Source organism: Tenebrio molitor, chromosome X (genome assembly GCF_963966145.1).
Source record: "Tenebrio molitor chromosome X, icTenMoli1.1, whole genome shotgun sequence".
Lineage (NCBI taxonomy): Eukaryota > Metazoa > Arthropoda > Insecta > Coleoptera > Tenebrionidae > Tenebrio > Tenebrio molitor.
This window is the reverse complement of record NC_091055.1, coordinates 9,155,940-9,172,163: the sequence shown is the minus strand read 5'-3', so window position 1 is coordinate 9,172,163 and position 16,224 is coordinate 9,155,940. Positions and strand designations below refer to the sequence as shown.

At 35.0% G+C, this 16,224-nt stretch overlaps 3 protein-coding genes across 5 annotated transcripts; 2 read left to right on the top strand and 1 right to left on the bottom strand.

Moving 5' to 3' along the window:
- The first annotated feature begins 383 nt into the window (after positions 1-383).
- On the top strand, positions 384-3,432 carry LOC138139996 (Kruppel-like factor 1). Of its 2 annotated transcripts, none has more exons than XM_069060641.1 (2): positions 384-1,493; positions 2,282-3,432. In XM_069060641.1, the coding sequence occupies exon 2, from the start codon at positions 2,296-2,298 to the stop codon at positions 3,364-3,366; it is 1,071 nt and encodes a 356-aa protein (XP_068916742.1). In that variant the 5' UTR covers positions 384-1,493; positions 2,282-2,295; the 3' UTR covers positions 3,367-3,432. The 2 variants fall into 2 exon arrangements, with proteins under 2 accessions (XP_068916742.1, XP_068916743.1); XM_069060642.1 differs by lacking the exon at positions 384-1,493 and adding an exon at positions 1,500-1,794.
- A 150-nt stretch (positions 3,433-3,582) lies between these two features.
- LOC138139997 (sodium/potassium-transporting ATPase subunit beta-1-like) lies at positions 3,583-4,927 on the top strand. The gene has a single exon (XM_069060643.1). The coding sequence runs from the start codon at positions 3,762-3,764 to the stop codon at positions 4,725-4,727; it is 966 nt and encodes a 321-aa protein (XP_068916744.1). The 5' UTR covers positions 3,583-3,761; the 3' UTR covers positions 4,728-4,927.
- A 5,405-nt stretch (positions 4,928-10,332) lies between these two features.
- pygo (pygopus) lies at positions 10,333-12,640 on the bottom strand. Of its 2 annotated transcripts, none has more exons than XM_069060639.1 (5): positions 11,877-12,640; positions 11,437-11,811; positions 11,275-11,378; positions 11,102-11,223; positions 10,333-10,771 (listed from the first exon to the last, which is right to left on the bottom strand). In XM_069060639.1, exons 1-5 carry the CDS (start codon positions 12,175-12,177, stop codon positions 10,651-10,653), a joined length of 1,023 nt encoding a protein of 340 aa, XP_068916740.1. In that variant the 5' UTR covers positions 12,178-12,640; the 3' UTR covers positions 10,333-10,650. The 2 variants fall into 2 exon arrangements, with proteins under 2 accessions (XP_068916740.1, XP_068916741.1); XM_069060640.1 differs by having other exon boundaries at positions 11,437-11,793; positions 11,877-12,625.
- Positions 12,641-16,224: the final 3,584 nt, after the last annotated feature.

Sequence of the window (16,224 nt, the reverse complement as noted above, 5' to 3'; positions counted from 1 at the left end):
GACAATAGGTTTAAACCGCAAGTACAACCCCTAATCGTAAATTCGTCCAAGTACTACCCTGTAAACTGACAGGTATAGAACGAAAATGATGATTGACAGGGGTCTGTTTATGTCGCGTATCGGCATCTCAACAGGCGTAATAATTACTATTGCCCTGCCATAAAACCGCTGCAGCTCTGGGAGAACTATACCTACTAATTAAAATCTTCCGTACATCATTTTATGATATCTCGTGCCATTGAATCAGCGTAATGTTTGTGCATTTTCGGGTGTTCCTAACTTGGTCCCCCGATCAATCTCTATTATCATAGGGAGATGGTACTAAAAAAAAAAATAGGCCATGTCACTCTGAAAGGCGTAAACTTTCCACGGATGAATTTGTTTTTAAATCGGTGCAATAACTTAAGAGATTAATGTAAACAAACAAACAAATTTCTTTCTATTCTCGTAACTGATAACAATAAATGGCTATTGTCAGTTACCTATTGAGAATAGCCATGTGTTGTCCTGAACTTTTTTATAGAACTAATTAAGAGTCACAAATCTTGTATGCATCATTTTACTAAATCTCTTGTGGTTTAGCCAGCCCATGTGCATTTTCGGATGTCCCCCACTTTATTGTAGTAATAGTGCAGATGCATCTTGTTGAAAAACGAAAGACTTCTTTCTAAAATTTTGACAAAACAAGGATTGAAATGACAATACGTTGTGCTGAAAAGATCATTGTCTTGGCCACTGTCTATTAATGTTTATTCCTACTAAGGTGGTATGTGATTAATTACTCCAAGCGTATTGATATGTTATTATGAGTCACTTAGAGGTGCGAATGGTTAGGATAATAATAGAGTGCAAGCGCGATACAGTCCACATTGGGTAAAGGAAATTATGCTCTATCTCTACTTAACGTGAGAGACAGTATTGGCCAGAATAATTACGTCAATCATCATTCTAGATCCATTAGAGATACTCGGCGAACGTGTTCAAAATTTCCAGTGCCTTGGTTCAGATTTATTCAGACGGTTCCAAATTAAAATAAATGCGCCGATGAAGAACTGGGAACGCGCGATTTTTGTTTTTCCAACAGTTTTAAGCGGCACCGGAATATTTTTCAAATGATTAAATTTAAGGATACGACTTTCTGAATAAAAAAGTGTTGCCTGTGTTATTCTATTGGGACTTGAACGTTCTCTGCACTGACGAATTCTCTTGGGACGAAATGTTATATCAAAGACAAACTGTACTAGGCAATAGTTGACACGAACTAATGTGTTGTTATTGTATTAGAGAAGTGATGAAATGTCCATTATATTATTTTGATAAGCATCATCCGAAACAAATTTTAAAAATCCTCTTGTGTATTAAACCATATGTTCTAAGTGGTAATGGATAATTATGGCCAAAATAACGCGTCAGTCAGACGCAAACTTCTGCACAGAAAACTTTCATTACGTGCGACTGTGATTCTATTTAACTCAGTTTTCCGAAACTACTACGTAAGTCCGTTTTTTCTCGTCTTTCGCACAGCATCCATCACAATTTTTGTATTGTTTTCTACAAATATTTATTTGTTCGAAAGTGGTATCACTCAAGCGTCGTATTTCTCGCAAAAGAAGCGTCTGGACATAAAATGTGCTTCCTGTAGATAAACGTGATAAATTTGCCGCCTCCAAACACATAGTATATGTGATTAAGTTCAGTTAACGTTTAAAATGATTCCACTAAAATAAGTGTCAAATGGTTTGATCGCTCGCTGCTCGTATTGATATCTGCACTAAATACCTTCATTTTTTCAAAGTAAGTCAAAAATAGACAGTAGGAAATTTTTGACTGCTGTAGAGTTAAGGATCACCAATATAACACTATTTCCTGTTTGTTAAGTAAAAAGGTTCATGAAGAACGTCACTTGATTTTTTTAAATCAGCCAAAAATAATTTTTTTAATCAAAACAAAACTGTTTCACTTATTTATTATAATATACGACCTTGAAACAAAACTATCTTTCCGACAAATACAAATGTTCACGTTTTAAACCAATTTTTTGTATTTGCAGATTTATCACTTACTTAATGTGATTCTAAAGAAGTGAGAGAGTACAAAATAATACAGAATATTTTATTACAAAAATTAAAATATTGCAAATAAGTAGTAGAGCCAGGATGATTTTTTTTTCAAAAATATACAAATACATACATTTACATTTGTGGGGCAAGAGAATTGCTTTCAGTCATTACAAAATGTTAATACATAGCTTTAATTTTAACTTATATTATTTCTTATGTAGGTAAACACTACAACATGAAAGAAGATTTAAATTTCCAACGAGACACATCTCCGGTTGAGGATATTTTACTTTCTTACTACAGTTGCTTAAATATAAGCAAAAGCAACGGTTCTGAAGATCCAATAATGAATGTGGCATCTGACTCCACGGACAATATAATCAGTTCGAGTTTACTTAATACGGACAGCGAGATTTTTAAAAATATCAATTTTGCTGAAGGACAATACGATAACAACGATTCTAATAACATCTGTTTGAGCGATTTGGATGAACAACTCGACAATTTCTTCCGAGACAATTTAATTCCTAATACTTTGTCCGACAATTGTAATAATCTTGACAGTTGTTATTCAGTATTAGGTGTAGACTTGAGTTTGTCGTGTACTAGCAATGAAGACAATACCAGCAGCAGCAACAACAGTAACACAAATTTAATCGAAAATCTCGATTCGTGGATGATAGAAACCGTCGACAGTATCGCTTATAAAGAACTCCTGAACGACAACTGCTTCGACAATGTCATTACAGAAGGCATCCAAGGAACTGAAATCGTAGGAATAAATCTACAACCCACCGAAACGTTGGAAATTCTGAACATGTTTCCGCACATCACCGACGAGAAAAACATCAAGAGAAGATCTCTCCTTTACGAACGTTCCACAAGAGTCGAAAAAACGAAAAACGACGATTTGACTCATTGCAACAAACACAAGAGAAGCTATCACGCCCTTTTGCCCCACGACTACGCCAACAAAAGAGTCGAAGACGACAAATATTTTCCGTGTTCGGTTACCAACTGTGATAAAGTTTATTCGAAGTCATCGCACCTGAAGGCACACTTGAAGCGCCATTCAGGAGAGAAGCCTTTCGTGTGCAATTGGGAAAACTGCACGTGGAAATTCTCAAGATCGGATGAACTGGCCAGACACAAGAGGTCTCATCTAGGTATCAAACCTTACAAGTGTGAATTATGCGAACGAGCTTTCGCCAGGTCGGATCATCTCGCCAAGCATCACAAGGTCCACAAGAAAAAGATGGCACAGTTTGGAAATTATCAAATCAGACGACGTATTCGGCTTAACTAATTTTTTGATATGTAAAACAGGTACGATGTATTGTGCAAACAGTAATTAAAATATTGTGGCGTATAAGAGTTGGATTTTTTCCTTGACGTCTAATTTAACTATTCAATTAATCGAATATTTAGGATCTCTCTCTCTGTGTAAGATATTATGATAAGATTTATTTTCGAAAATAACGACTGACTTTTGCATTCGACTGTTAGACGCTGAATTAAATTGTGGAGTGATGGCTCATCAAGATTTATTTCACGATAAGGCTCCAAGAAACAACAGCGATATTGCACTGTGGAATCATTCTCACACTTTCAGGTGTTCATTTCTTGCTTAGCTCACTCTATAGTTCATCATTTGTGCATCGTAACTGCTTCGAATATTTTGTGAGTTTTGGTTTCTCCAAAATGGAAAACGAAGACTACATCGAAGTGGAGAATTCGTTTGTAGAAACACCTCTACGAGCGCCACTACCCCCGCGTGTGCTCCACTTGACCACACGACAAAAAATCAAGAGAGCGATTTACAACCCCGACACTAAACAAATTTTGGGAAGAACTTCAGCGAGTTGGGGTCGTCTTGGAATCTTCTACGCCATATTCTACGCCGTCTTGGCTGGTATTTTCGCAACCGGCATGCATGTCCTTTTACGCAACATAAACCTGCGGGAACCGAAGTGGAAACTGAACGAAAGTTTAATCGGGACCAATCCCGGTCTGGGCTTCAGACCCATCTCTTTCGAAGAAGGTGCTTTGATCTGGTATAATCGGAACAAGTCGTCGACGTCGGAAAAATGGGTTAAACTTGTCGACGAATTTTTGGAGCCGTATCGGGAAATACAAAATCGGAAAAACTTCCAAAAGTGCGGTTTCAAAACCAAGCTCAAACCGAATTCGGTGTGTCTGATTGACGTAACGCAGTTCGGGCGGTGCTCTGCGGAAAACCAGTACGGTTACAACAGCTCTTCGCCTTGCGTCTTCATAAAATTGAACAAGATATTCGGGTGGGTGCCGAAGTTTTACACGAAACCGATTAGTGGAATGCCTCGCGATTTAGTCGAAGCTATGAAGAAACTGCCCAAAAGTCAACGGAATCAGATTTGGGTCAGTTGCAATGGGGAGGACCCAGTAGATAAGGAAAATACTGACGGATTTAACTACTACCCCGGTAGAGGGTTTCCAGGATATTACTATCCTTACCTAAATATCGAGAATTATTTAAGTCCTCTTGTAGCGGTCGAAATTTTAAACCCTAAACCGAACATCATCATCAATATCGAATGTCGTGCTTGGGCCAAGAATATTTTTTACAAAGGAGGAAAATACGATCGACAAGGTTCTGTCCATTTTGAAATTTTGATAGACATGAAGTAAAATGCGAATTATTTACTTTTTTGATATAAGTACTATAATACACAAATTAATCGCATTACATTAGTAAGACGACTTTTAGATTGCATTAGTAACTAGTGATTTTTTATTGTTCCTATTTTACTTAAGTAGTAATGTGTAGTAATAAAAGTATGTAATTAATCGTTTGAATAAAACTGATATGTGCGATACAAACATCGAAAGGTCTTGACTCATTGATTCCGACAACGTATATTTTTTTCTGTGGAAACATAACTGATTACAAGTACCTATTTACCTTCATATTGACTAGAAGGACAATGTTCTGTAGCGTGTAATACATACGACGTGCGATGAGTTCAAAGGCTCATGCCCCTATTTCATTGATCACTAGGCCCGGTAAGAGCAGGGCAACGCACTCCTTTTGAACCGAAAAAATATTGACCTCACCGTTTTAGTTCTTGAGAAATTTGAAAAAAACGGAAAAGTTTTTTTCTGAACATTGCTTTTTTCGAATTAACCACAGAGCAATGATTCTTGCTTCTGCGAAGTGTTTTCATCCAATTCGATCATGTAGACTACATACTTTTAGTTCGGACTCATTCTCACTGGAGATGCTGAGAAATTGTTTAATTCTAGAAATGTCCCGGTCAGTTCGGGTTTACACACGATTTTACTTAGATCAGAGATGCGCGAATGATTCTTAGATCATTATATTTATTCCTTTCATTTTTCGGGTGAATTTTACGCAAAATAGTCGAAACCTAAGAAGGCTAAGTAAGTAAGTACCTAGTGTGTATAACCTTTAACCATAAAGGTACCTAAATATTTTAGGCCCCGTCCAGAAAATTGCGTCTGGAGGCGGAACTTTCCTATTTTTTAATTTAAGTCGTCCAATATATTAAATCCTCGATTTAGCTCTTTTTTATATCTAAGAAAATATTTAAACGGTCATAGCTCCCTTATAAAGCAACATATTGAGATAAATCTTGCACCGTTCGAGTCTTCTCTTCAGGAGGCTTCTTTTGAGCCCGAAAACATTGTACTTTGTTCTTTTAATTTTCGAGAAAGTCGCAAAAATAAAAAAATATTTTTTCGCAATTATTAACTTTTTTTTCAAGCAGCCGTAGAGCTATGATTCTTGCTTCAGTGGAATCTTTTCGCCGAATTATGCCACGTGAGCTACTTTTAGCTTGGTGATTCAAAATTTTTCGAATTTTGGACCCGTACAAATCCATTTCCTTTATTGCATAAAGATACGGCAATGATTCTTGTACCGTTCGAATCCTATCGTTCTTGTGATTAATTTTCTGTAAATTAGTCCAGCCTAGGACCTATACCTAATTGTTAAGTAAAATGACTTTAAAGTTAATTTTGAGGCCCTCTTTTCTTGATTCCTAGTCAACAAAATGGCGTCTGTAGGCGGAATTTCAGTATTCTTGAATAAAATTCGTCTATATTAAATTAGCTCGGATTCAATTCGAATTCCCGACAAAACATTTTTTTAAGTCACGTAACTCCCCTCCTTTTTTTCATTAAAAAACGCTGTAATGGCTCCCTTATCACATGCATCATACGGCGATGAATCTTACACCGTTGGATTCCTGTCTTCAGGGCGCTTTTTTAAACAGAAGAAAGTTTATATAACCGTTAGTTTCGAAAAAATTGAAAAAAAAAAACTGCCGGAGAACAATGATTCTTGCAGAAGCATAGAAATGAAATCCTTGTATTAAATACGGCCACGTACTTTGGAGCAATGCTTGTCTTTTGGTTGGTTAGTAGTAGGCACCTAAAGGAAGATCGCTGACATTTTATTTAGAAAAAAAGTATAATATCTAATTAATTTGTAATTAAATAAAAACCCAAAATCATTTTTTTCTGATTTTTTTGCAGTGGAACGTTTTTTCGAGGTAAGTAAACACTCATTTGATAGATAATAATTAAAATACGGATGCCAGTGACATTTTCTTTTTTTTTATTACTGTCGTAGTTTTTTTGATATTTACAGAAAAATAAATGTGAAAATAGGCAACCAAACATACTTAAGACGAGCGCCCTTTGCCGTTCAAAGATCGTTTATGACTAGATTAGTAATCCGTGGACTAGTGTGAAGGTCCTGGATATCGAGCGATCAAATTTGTAATCGAGTCATCCATGGATTTGAATCCGTCGAGATCTACCCTGTGTCTCAAGCTGTGTTTATTGGACCGTGGAGTTCAAGTAACGACATACGATTTCGGGTTCATGGATTATTCGATTATGTACAAATTAATTTGATCGCTCTTTACCTTTATGAGGGGGTATGGACAGCTCATTGCTGTCGGCCGTCATTTATTACTGGGAGTCTTCAACACGTTTGTGCTCTGCAATTTTTGCGAATTTATCAAAAATAGGTCGGACTAATCAGGAATGTCATAAATATCATTTTTGATAATAATAATAATTTATACAGCCTTAAAATTGACTTTGAGGCCTAGTTTTTTAGAAAATGGCGTGTCTATATCTTTATATTATGTCATGTAAGTCATCCACATTTTAAATCTAATTTGAATTGATAAAAGAAGCAAAAAACACGATCAATCGTTACAATTCGCTTTAAATTTTTGTCTCTATTTTGCAAATGATTGTCCAAAAAATATTATTTGTCAGACGGTGTTACAATTAAAATATCAGGTGTCCGATAAAAATTTAATCACGACTGCTTTGAAAAATTCTACGAACACAACAAAACACATGTCCAGCATATCTTACATTTATCATTCAACGATTATTGAGTGACAAACACCACTCACCGTTGATTTTAGATCTGTTGAGAAAATGAATATCTGTCATAAATGATGGATTGATTTTTTTCATTGAATAATTAATTTATGTATTAGTTAATGCAGAAATTACAAATCTAAATTAAGATTAATTATTTTGTAAAAGTAAGTAGGTAGTTAGGTACCTATATTACAAGTTTATTAAGAACAAGAGTCAAGAGATAAATGAAATATACAAATAAAGAAATTAAAATATTAGGTACTTAAGGAAAAATAAACATATTTTACTTATACCCCCACAGATAAGTCATTTAATAGGGTGATTTAAAAATATTGTGGATCGCTTGCATTGGGTCAAGACACCAGAAAAGACAGTTTTCTTAATAAAACATTGCAATCGATCATACCGCCCACAAGTTTAAAAACAGAAAACAGCGGTAAAAGAAATGGACACCTCGGTTCTAAACTCTGAACAGAGAAATTTGACAAAAAAATCCCTCTGACAAAAACCTCTCTCAGAATAAAGACCAAACGATTTAAAATCCAGGAACTTTCGAAATGTTTTTTGTATTTTTTAAACTTAAAAGCAGTGAGTGTTAAAGCCTGGAGATCAAATAATGCAACCATATTCTAGTCTGGACCTCATAAATGAACAATAGAGACAGAAGTCCAATTTTTTACCCTTTTGAGGTGACGTCACGATTTCCTTCCTCGCTTTCTCTCTGTAGAAACGACAGAAACAGAAAAAAAAAACAAAAGCGGCACGTTTATTTATTGTTGGTTACTTTGTGGTTATTTTATGCTCCTGTCAATTTGACAATTTTTAATATCTTTCACTTATTACATTGTCTGCCAATCTAACATTTCTGACAATCTATCCAACTTACTTCGATTTCTAATTTAAAAGAAATAACACATTGATTTATAGTTCTCCCAGAGCTGCAGCGATTTTATGGCAAGGTACCATTGTATAAACATTAACAACACCGACAATAGGTTTAAACCGCAAGTACAACCCCTAATCGTAAATTCGTCCAAGTACTACCCTGTAAACTGACAGGCATAGAACGAAAATGATGACTGCAGGGGTCTGTTTATGTCGCTTATCGGCATCTCAAGAGGCGTAATAATTACTATTGCCCTGCCATAAAATCGCTGCAGCTCTGGGAGAACTACCATTGGTATTGTTGGTTGCGGCAAAATAAAAATTCAGAAGTACCTACCCCTCTCGTGAATAACCCTGTATAGTATTGCAAGAATTAATTCTCAGCAGTAGAACTCATCGATTAGGGTACGATTATGTTGGAGCTGCGATAATAGCGAACTGCCATTTGTAAACAATGGGACTTCGCTCTTATCGCTCATCGCAGCTCCAACATAATGGCACCCTTAGAGTAACTTTTCTTTATACCAATTATTCATATTGTTTTTAGCATTTTCTTCCATTCATTTTATCGAATCGTTCGACATGCAAGTTGCAATACCTACCAAAAAAATCAGTAAAAATAAATTGATTTCGCACACAAATGTCCAGTTTTTTGTGGCAAAAAATAAGCATCTGCCTGTAGTAATTTAATTTAATTTTTTCATTAAAGTGATAAATACCTAATAGCAATTTTGAATTAACAGAGCTGACGATTTTGCATGGGTTTCAAAATGCATCACACGGCCGATATTTGTACCTACCTACAGTGATAGGATCCCTGGAGGTCATTTTCCATATTTCCTTACTTTTATTGCAACTGTGCAACATTTACGAGATTTTGGGCAAAATAACCCACATAATAATGATCGTGCCGTCAGAGTTTCGATCTCTGAACTCCTTGAGATAAAGCCAAAAGTTTTAGTTGTTGTAGAACTAAATATCGGAGATCAGCGCTTTGCATACGTTTATCGTATGAAGGACGCTTCACGACCAATTCTTTTTGGTGGGTCCACATGAAGAAGTTAATGTGTGATACCAGATGATACACAAATTAATACACTTCGACGATGCGGCGAATTCAAGCCTGCGTTGATAACGAAGGCCGCCACTTCATTTTATTACAAACGAGTGTATTTTTCGGTCATTCACGTCACCTTCTTTTAATCACACTAGGATCAAGGGTCACCAGTACTGACAGCCTGCAGCAAGTTTCAATGTTGGATCTTATTATACCATCGTTTTCCGATAGTGTTTCTACGAGGCATGTTTGAAGTCAATGTGTACATGGGAATCGGTCATCATACCAAATCTATTTTAAATATTATCTCCTATTTAAAGGACGGCGTTTTCGAAAAATTGTAATAAAAGACAGTTACTTAGATTGGCAAGTTCTATCTGTTATCTGTTAAAATATATTCCCACGACATCTCTACTTGGATTAGCCAAGTTGAAAATAGGAAATGTAAATGTTTATCTATCAGTGGCGTATCTAGTATCTATGTGCGCACGCCGTACTGCGTGTTGCAGTTTGGTTCTGTCAACTGTTACAAAGTTGGGCGTTGCGCGCTTTCGTAGTGTGTTTGAACTGTATATCGTTAACTTTGCATGTGGTTGTGGTATATTTTTCTGTCATTAATTACAAATTAATAACACCTACAATGTTACAACGCTACTGGTCCAGGCCTGCCTCTGACAAAGATAACTCCACTTTACACTTTAATTTCTTTTCATTCAGTATCACTTCAAAAATCTGATAGAAATATACATTTTTAAATGTGAATTTCGAATTTTCTGACTTTCAATCTACGAACAATCGACACTGATATTCAAACCACATCACGTTTGTTTAAATTTTTACTCATATATTTTTTCAGTTAAATTAAACATAATTATTAACAGCATCTTATATACAGTCATAAGGATATTAATCAAAGATAATACGTTGTGTAGTCTGTTACAACAAATTTTATGTATATGATACATACAATTAGGTACCCTTATATTAATGTAATTACACATTTCAAATTACACTCTAAAACTACAAATAGGCTTGCTTGCTTACTAGAAGGCTTTATACATTTATTTATAAAAAACGCGTTCTAAGATATGTACATTATATTAAAATACAATGAGATTCTACCTTCAATGAATTATCTTAGAACGAATGATGTGACTTGTTTTAAGGTCTTCAGTCTTATCATGTTATCCAATAACAGTTATTAAGTAACATGTCTCATTATTGGTATATTTTAGTTTACAACTATGGTTTAAATTTTACTAATGGTATATTTTTTGATGATAGACATTTATCACATACCCATTCGGCATATACTTCTGCTGTCAATAATTGAAAAGCCGCTTCTGTCAAACCGGTGCAACCTCTAAAACATAAAAAAAATGTTAATTTATAATCGCCGTTTTTATGTTTCTCAAAATTCAAATTTTTATTTGCAAGAAGTTAATGAGCGTAACAGTTATCGTCTCCGTTGTTTTACCTACATTTTGTGAACACAAAGATAATACTTGTCAACGCCAGATGGCGCTGCACGAACTGATTAAGGAACGCACTCTGACCACCTCTCTAGTAATAATCGGTAGCCGAGATTTTAGATTCTTTATTCCCATTGATATTTTTATGATTTTGAATTAATTAATAAGCGACTATACGACATCTGGTGTGCAATAGCATAACAATTTGAATCAATGTTCACCTGTGAAACCAGAAATTGCAGCCACTTTCACACAAAATTGCTTGATCATTATCATGAACTTCCTTATGGCACACCCCACAAGGGTAAATAGGAGGCGCATTTGGATTTTGCGAATTAAATACCTAAAAAATATAGTTTTAAAATTTGAAATCTTTACTTTACACAAAAATTACCATTGGTTGATCTGCTGGATATACTTTGCCAGCACTCACTGGCATGGGTTTTGAATACATGTTGTTCATGGGGGAAATCATAAAATTATTATTGTGAGGAGGGCCTAGTTGAACAACAATTAAGTTATTGACTGCAAGAAATAATTTAGGTAAAAATTATACCTATTTGTCCATTTGGACTGTTCATATTCATTCCAGCAGACATAGGACCGTTCATTTGAGGTCCATTATTCATAGGCCCATTAATAGGCCCAGGTCCTGCCATGTTTCCACTCATTTGTCCATTTCCAGTCATTGGGCCTTGCATCCCAGGGCCCATGTTATTAATGGGACTATGCATTGGGCCTGTTATTGAGTGCATAGGACCATTTGGACTGTGGATCATGTGAGGTCCCATATGATTACCCATTGGACCATTCATCCTGGGACCATTCATCATCATTGGATTGTTCATCATATGGGGATTTGGATGTGAATTTGGGCTATGCATTAAGGGGGATGCCATTCCCATAGCAGGCCCTTGAACGTAAAATTGCACTACATTTATGATCATTCTCCATCATTTGTAATTAGTACATATTAAAATTTCTCAATGAACTCACCCATGGGTCTACACATGTTCATATTATTGACACCCATGGACATATTTGGGCCCATGCCCATTGAAGCATTATTCCTGACACTAATCGAATTCACAGTGTTTGGGCAATCATCGAAGGGATTTGAGGCCACAATAGTGTCACCGTATCCCGATAATGGAGGTGGCAACAAATCCTGGACATTTGGGGATATTTGTATTGGTGTTTGCACGTTTTTTCTTCGTTTTTTTGGGTTTGAACTGGAAGTTGAAAGTTCGGATGCAATGTTTTGAACATTTAGGCGAAACGGTGACATATGACTCATTTCTAGGCACTATTTAATCTAACTTATGATCACAACAACGTTTAGAATCATTCTTTACACAAAATATGTCATAATAAATAAACAATGGTGGTGCTGCGCTCATCACGCTCGCGTTGAGCAACACAGGCGATCAAACACATACTACCAACAAAACTTATCGATGCAAACAAAACTAACTAAATTAGGGAATTTTCTTTTATCACAAAATAGGAAATTTTGAAACAGTAATTTTGAAAACGCTTAAAATAAGTGCTCGAACATCAAAACCGAATAAAGAGCAACCATATTGATATTTAATACTGATCACACTTCTGTTTACAATTTGACCACTTTGAAATTGAATACGCGCGATAAGAATAACAGGTGTTTATTTCTCAAACACGTTAAATTTTGTGATTATCCTGCATGGCAATTGAACAACGAATAATCGTGTATTTGATCGCCATCGTAATATCTAAAGTTTAATATACACTAATCGCGATATTCGCCAGACAGTACGCAGGCGATAACGTGGAAAGATTTAAATAAAAAGGTCTTTGACTTGGCGCACGTTGCCAAGGTCTGAAAACTCTTAACTGGTTTTCTATACCCAAGAAAAAAGAAACAATGGAGTTCGTATGTTTAAGAAGTGTAATTTGCATATTACACTATCGCAATCATTAGCGCGCTGATACAAGAACAGATAGTTCATTTAAGTATGTTTGTTGTTTTTTTTTTTCGTGATAAAAATTTCCCATCTTTTATTGCACATTGTGCATTTGTATGTACATGGACAAGTGTTCAATTTGAATTTGCGTAGGTGTCACAAGAACACGTGCTTTTCGAAAATGATCATCTGTCAGATTTTTTTTTGTCCTATTAAATTTAAAACCAGTCTTTATATCCAGTTTCCGTATTTTACGAACTGAATTACTTAACATAATATGTAGTTAATATTAATTATTTAGCCCATCCAAAATGTGTATTTTTCGAAATGGTGTGTCATTAACATTAGGGAAGTTATTTTCATAACATGCACATTTGTCAAACGTTATGAAAATTTTGTTCAATTTATTATTGAACTCCTATTAATTTCGAGAAAAAAGGAAAACACAATAAAACATAGAAGTCATTGCATAATTTTATTTGTCTTTCACACTTTTTTGAGAAATTTTCAAAAATATCACAGACTCTTTTCATGTAAACTGGCTTAACAGGTGCCTCGGTTTCTGAAACAATTTTGTAAGAATACAGAGTACTGTCGCGAGCAAAAAAAAACTGGGCGTCAAAATCATGCTTTGACAAAACACAAAATGCTCCATTGTAAAACAGTCGTAAATATCATAACCTATCATCATGTTGTAGGACATTAGTTGTCATTTTTTTCTCATTTTTTTGACACTTTGTTGACATGGGCGTAATGAGGCAGGGAAAATTTTTTAATTTGTGACAATCTAACCAAATTTTGAAATGACATTGACGACCAGAATTTTTTGCTCGCGACAGTACATAGTTCAAATAAATCGAATTTTTTTCTGAAAAATTAGTTCAAAGTGTCACAATGTAGCAAGCAACGTACATATGTATGTACAGTCAATATCAGGATATCAGCACATGAGAAAGGTAAGTTGAGTAAAATCGTAATTCTCAGATAAACAACATTGAGTTTAGCACTTAAAAATCCTAAAACTAACAAGATTTACTTTTATTAAAAAATATTCAACCCAAGCTGAATTAATTTGTTTAAAATCTGTTAAAAAAATAGTAGGGGTATTTAGTAAACTGCAAAATAATTGTTATACATATTATACACAATTAAAATTTGTATACAATAAATTCACAGGTGCAGTGCTGTTGCTTACAGCACAACCAAGCACCTGTCTGGGACGCTTAAGTAGGTATAGTTTTGGAACGAGAAATTGGGATTTCATTATATACAGTAGGTAACTATTAAATGAGTTATACATTAAAAAATAAAAAGTAACAGTATTCGTGGTGACTGCATAATGACCGACAAGACAATGCTCCTCTGTCTATAGATAGGGTGCCTCTACCTAGGGTAGGGTGCGGTAACCACCACCACCCTCGCCCAGTCAGTACTCACCCTTCAGTACCTCCGCATTATCCATCCTGAAAAATTTCCCGTGGTCATGGCAAAGAGACAAAGAGTGAGTTACCTACTTTTTGGTTATGGCTAAAAAGGCTTGGAAAGCCTCAGCAGCCCGCGCTCCCCCAGGAGGAGATGAAAAAAACATCCTTTTTTTACCACCACCCTCTTTCAGACCGGGGCCCCGGCCGGATACACGTTTCTTTCAGCAACCACTTAGTGTTTTTTTTTTGTTCACCCTAATCTCACCACCACCCCTATATCTTTCCAACCACCACAATGCATTCCTTTTCGCCAATTTCTCGCCCCCAGTTCACGTCCTCGCAAAACCGAATGTGTCATAAGATGACGTGAAAATATGAAATAAATAATACATAAAGTTTGGAACAAAATTCATAATAGCGTTATGTGATGTTTTTAAGAAAATCACTTGGGCAGGTCGATTTTATTTCACAAAATGCCATCCTGTGACGTGCAATTTGTTTAAGTGGCTTGGTTTTTGCGCAATGACGTCACCACCATTTTTTTAAACGACAACCCCCACTTTTTGCTTCTCTTTCTGATAGACCTTCCTATTACCTAAACGATGAATGAAAAAAATTAGTACCTTACATAACAAGTTTTTTTGAGAAAATGGCAAATTTCATTTCAAAAATTTAATTTAATTTTTGATGTAAAAATGTTAATTGACCTCAAACGAAAACAAACAAATATATAAGGTTAACAATAAAATTTAACGCAAATGTTGAAATTGTTCCCCGCCCGACCATTGGGCACTTACCGCCACTTTGTACACTGCGCTCAGTAATTATTTTTTTTCTATTTTAAATAAAACAAAAAAAAACATTAATAATTAAATTAAATTTGTGAAGTAAAATTTGTCAGTTTCTCAAAAAAAAAAAAAGTTATGTATGTTAGAAAATGAGAGAGGACCAATGAAAGATCAGGATCTGACAAAGACAGACTACGATCCTGATCGTTCATTGGTCCTGATCGAGGGTATCTCTCATTTTCTAACAAATTTTCTACAAAATTTAGCATCGTGTCAAACAAGCTTAAGGTAGGTACTATTCCGGACACGGAATCTTGGCACGACTGACATTTAACTGACAAATATGTGTGAACTGGCCTTTATTGAATATAACCCAACTTTTGACTCAATAATGCCATTTCCCTGCTTTTTTGATGTCACAAGAAAAACTTCAAAGTGATTTTTAATAATTGTCATTTATTAATGACACTAATGACTGGTTTACATAATTTTTTTTAGAAATGTCTAAAAAATGTTGGCCAAGATTCCGTGTCCGGAATAGTACTTACTACCAATTTTTTTCATTAATTCTATAGGTAGTATGAAGGTCTATCAGAAAAAGGAAAAAAAGTAGGGTTTGTCATCTGAAAAAATTGGTGATGACGTCATTGCGCAAAAACCAATGACGTCACTTAAACAAATCGACCTGTTCAAGCGATTTTCCCAAAAACATCATGTAAGGCTATTATGAATTTTGTTCCAAACTTTATGTATTATTTATTTCATATTTTTACGTCATCTTATGACACATTCGGGTTTGCGAATGTTCACCCTGTATGTAAAATAAGCACAGGAGGACATCTTTCAAGAAAATGATTAGTTTATAAATATTGTACATAATTATTATCATACTTACAAAAATTTAAATCCCATTACTACTAAAACATTTTCATTTTCATTTACGGTTCCAATTAAAACAAGAAACTAGATTATACGTCGACAGATGTAAGACGGACAAAGTTTAAACCTGAGACTGTCTAAGAATCAATTTTAAACACATCTCAGAATTCTCTATTCAAAGCTTTTGAAACAAGAGTTAATGTTAAAGTGGTGAAACATTGATTTTTGTTGGATATTTCCTGAATTAATTTCTCGAGTTGAATTTTGTTGAATAATAAACACTTATCTTGGTATTTGGTCAATATCTTTA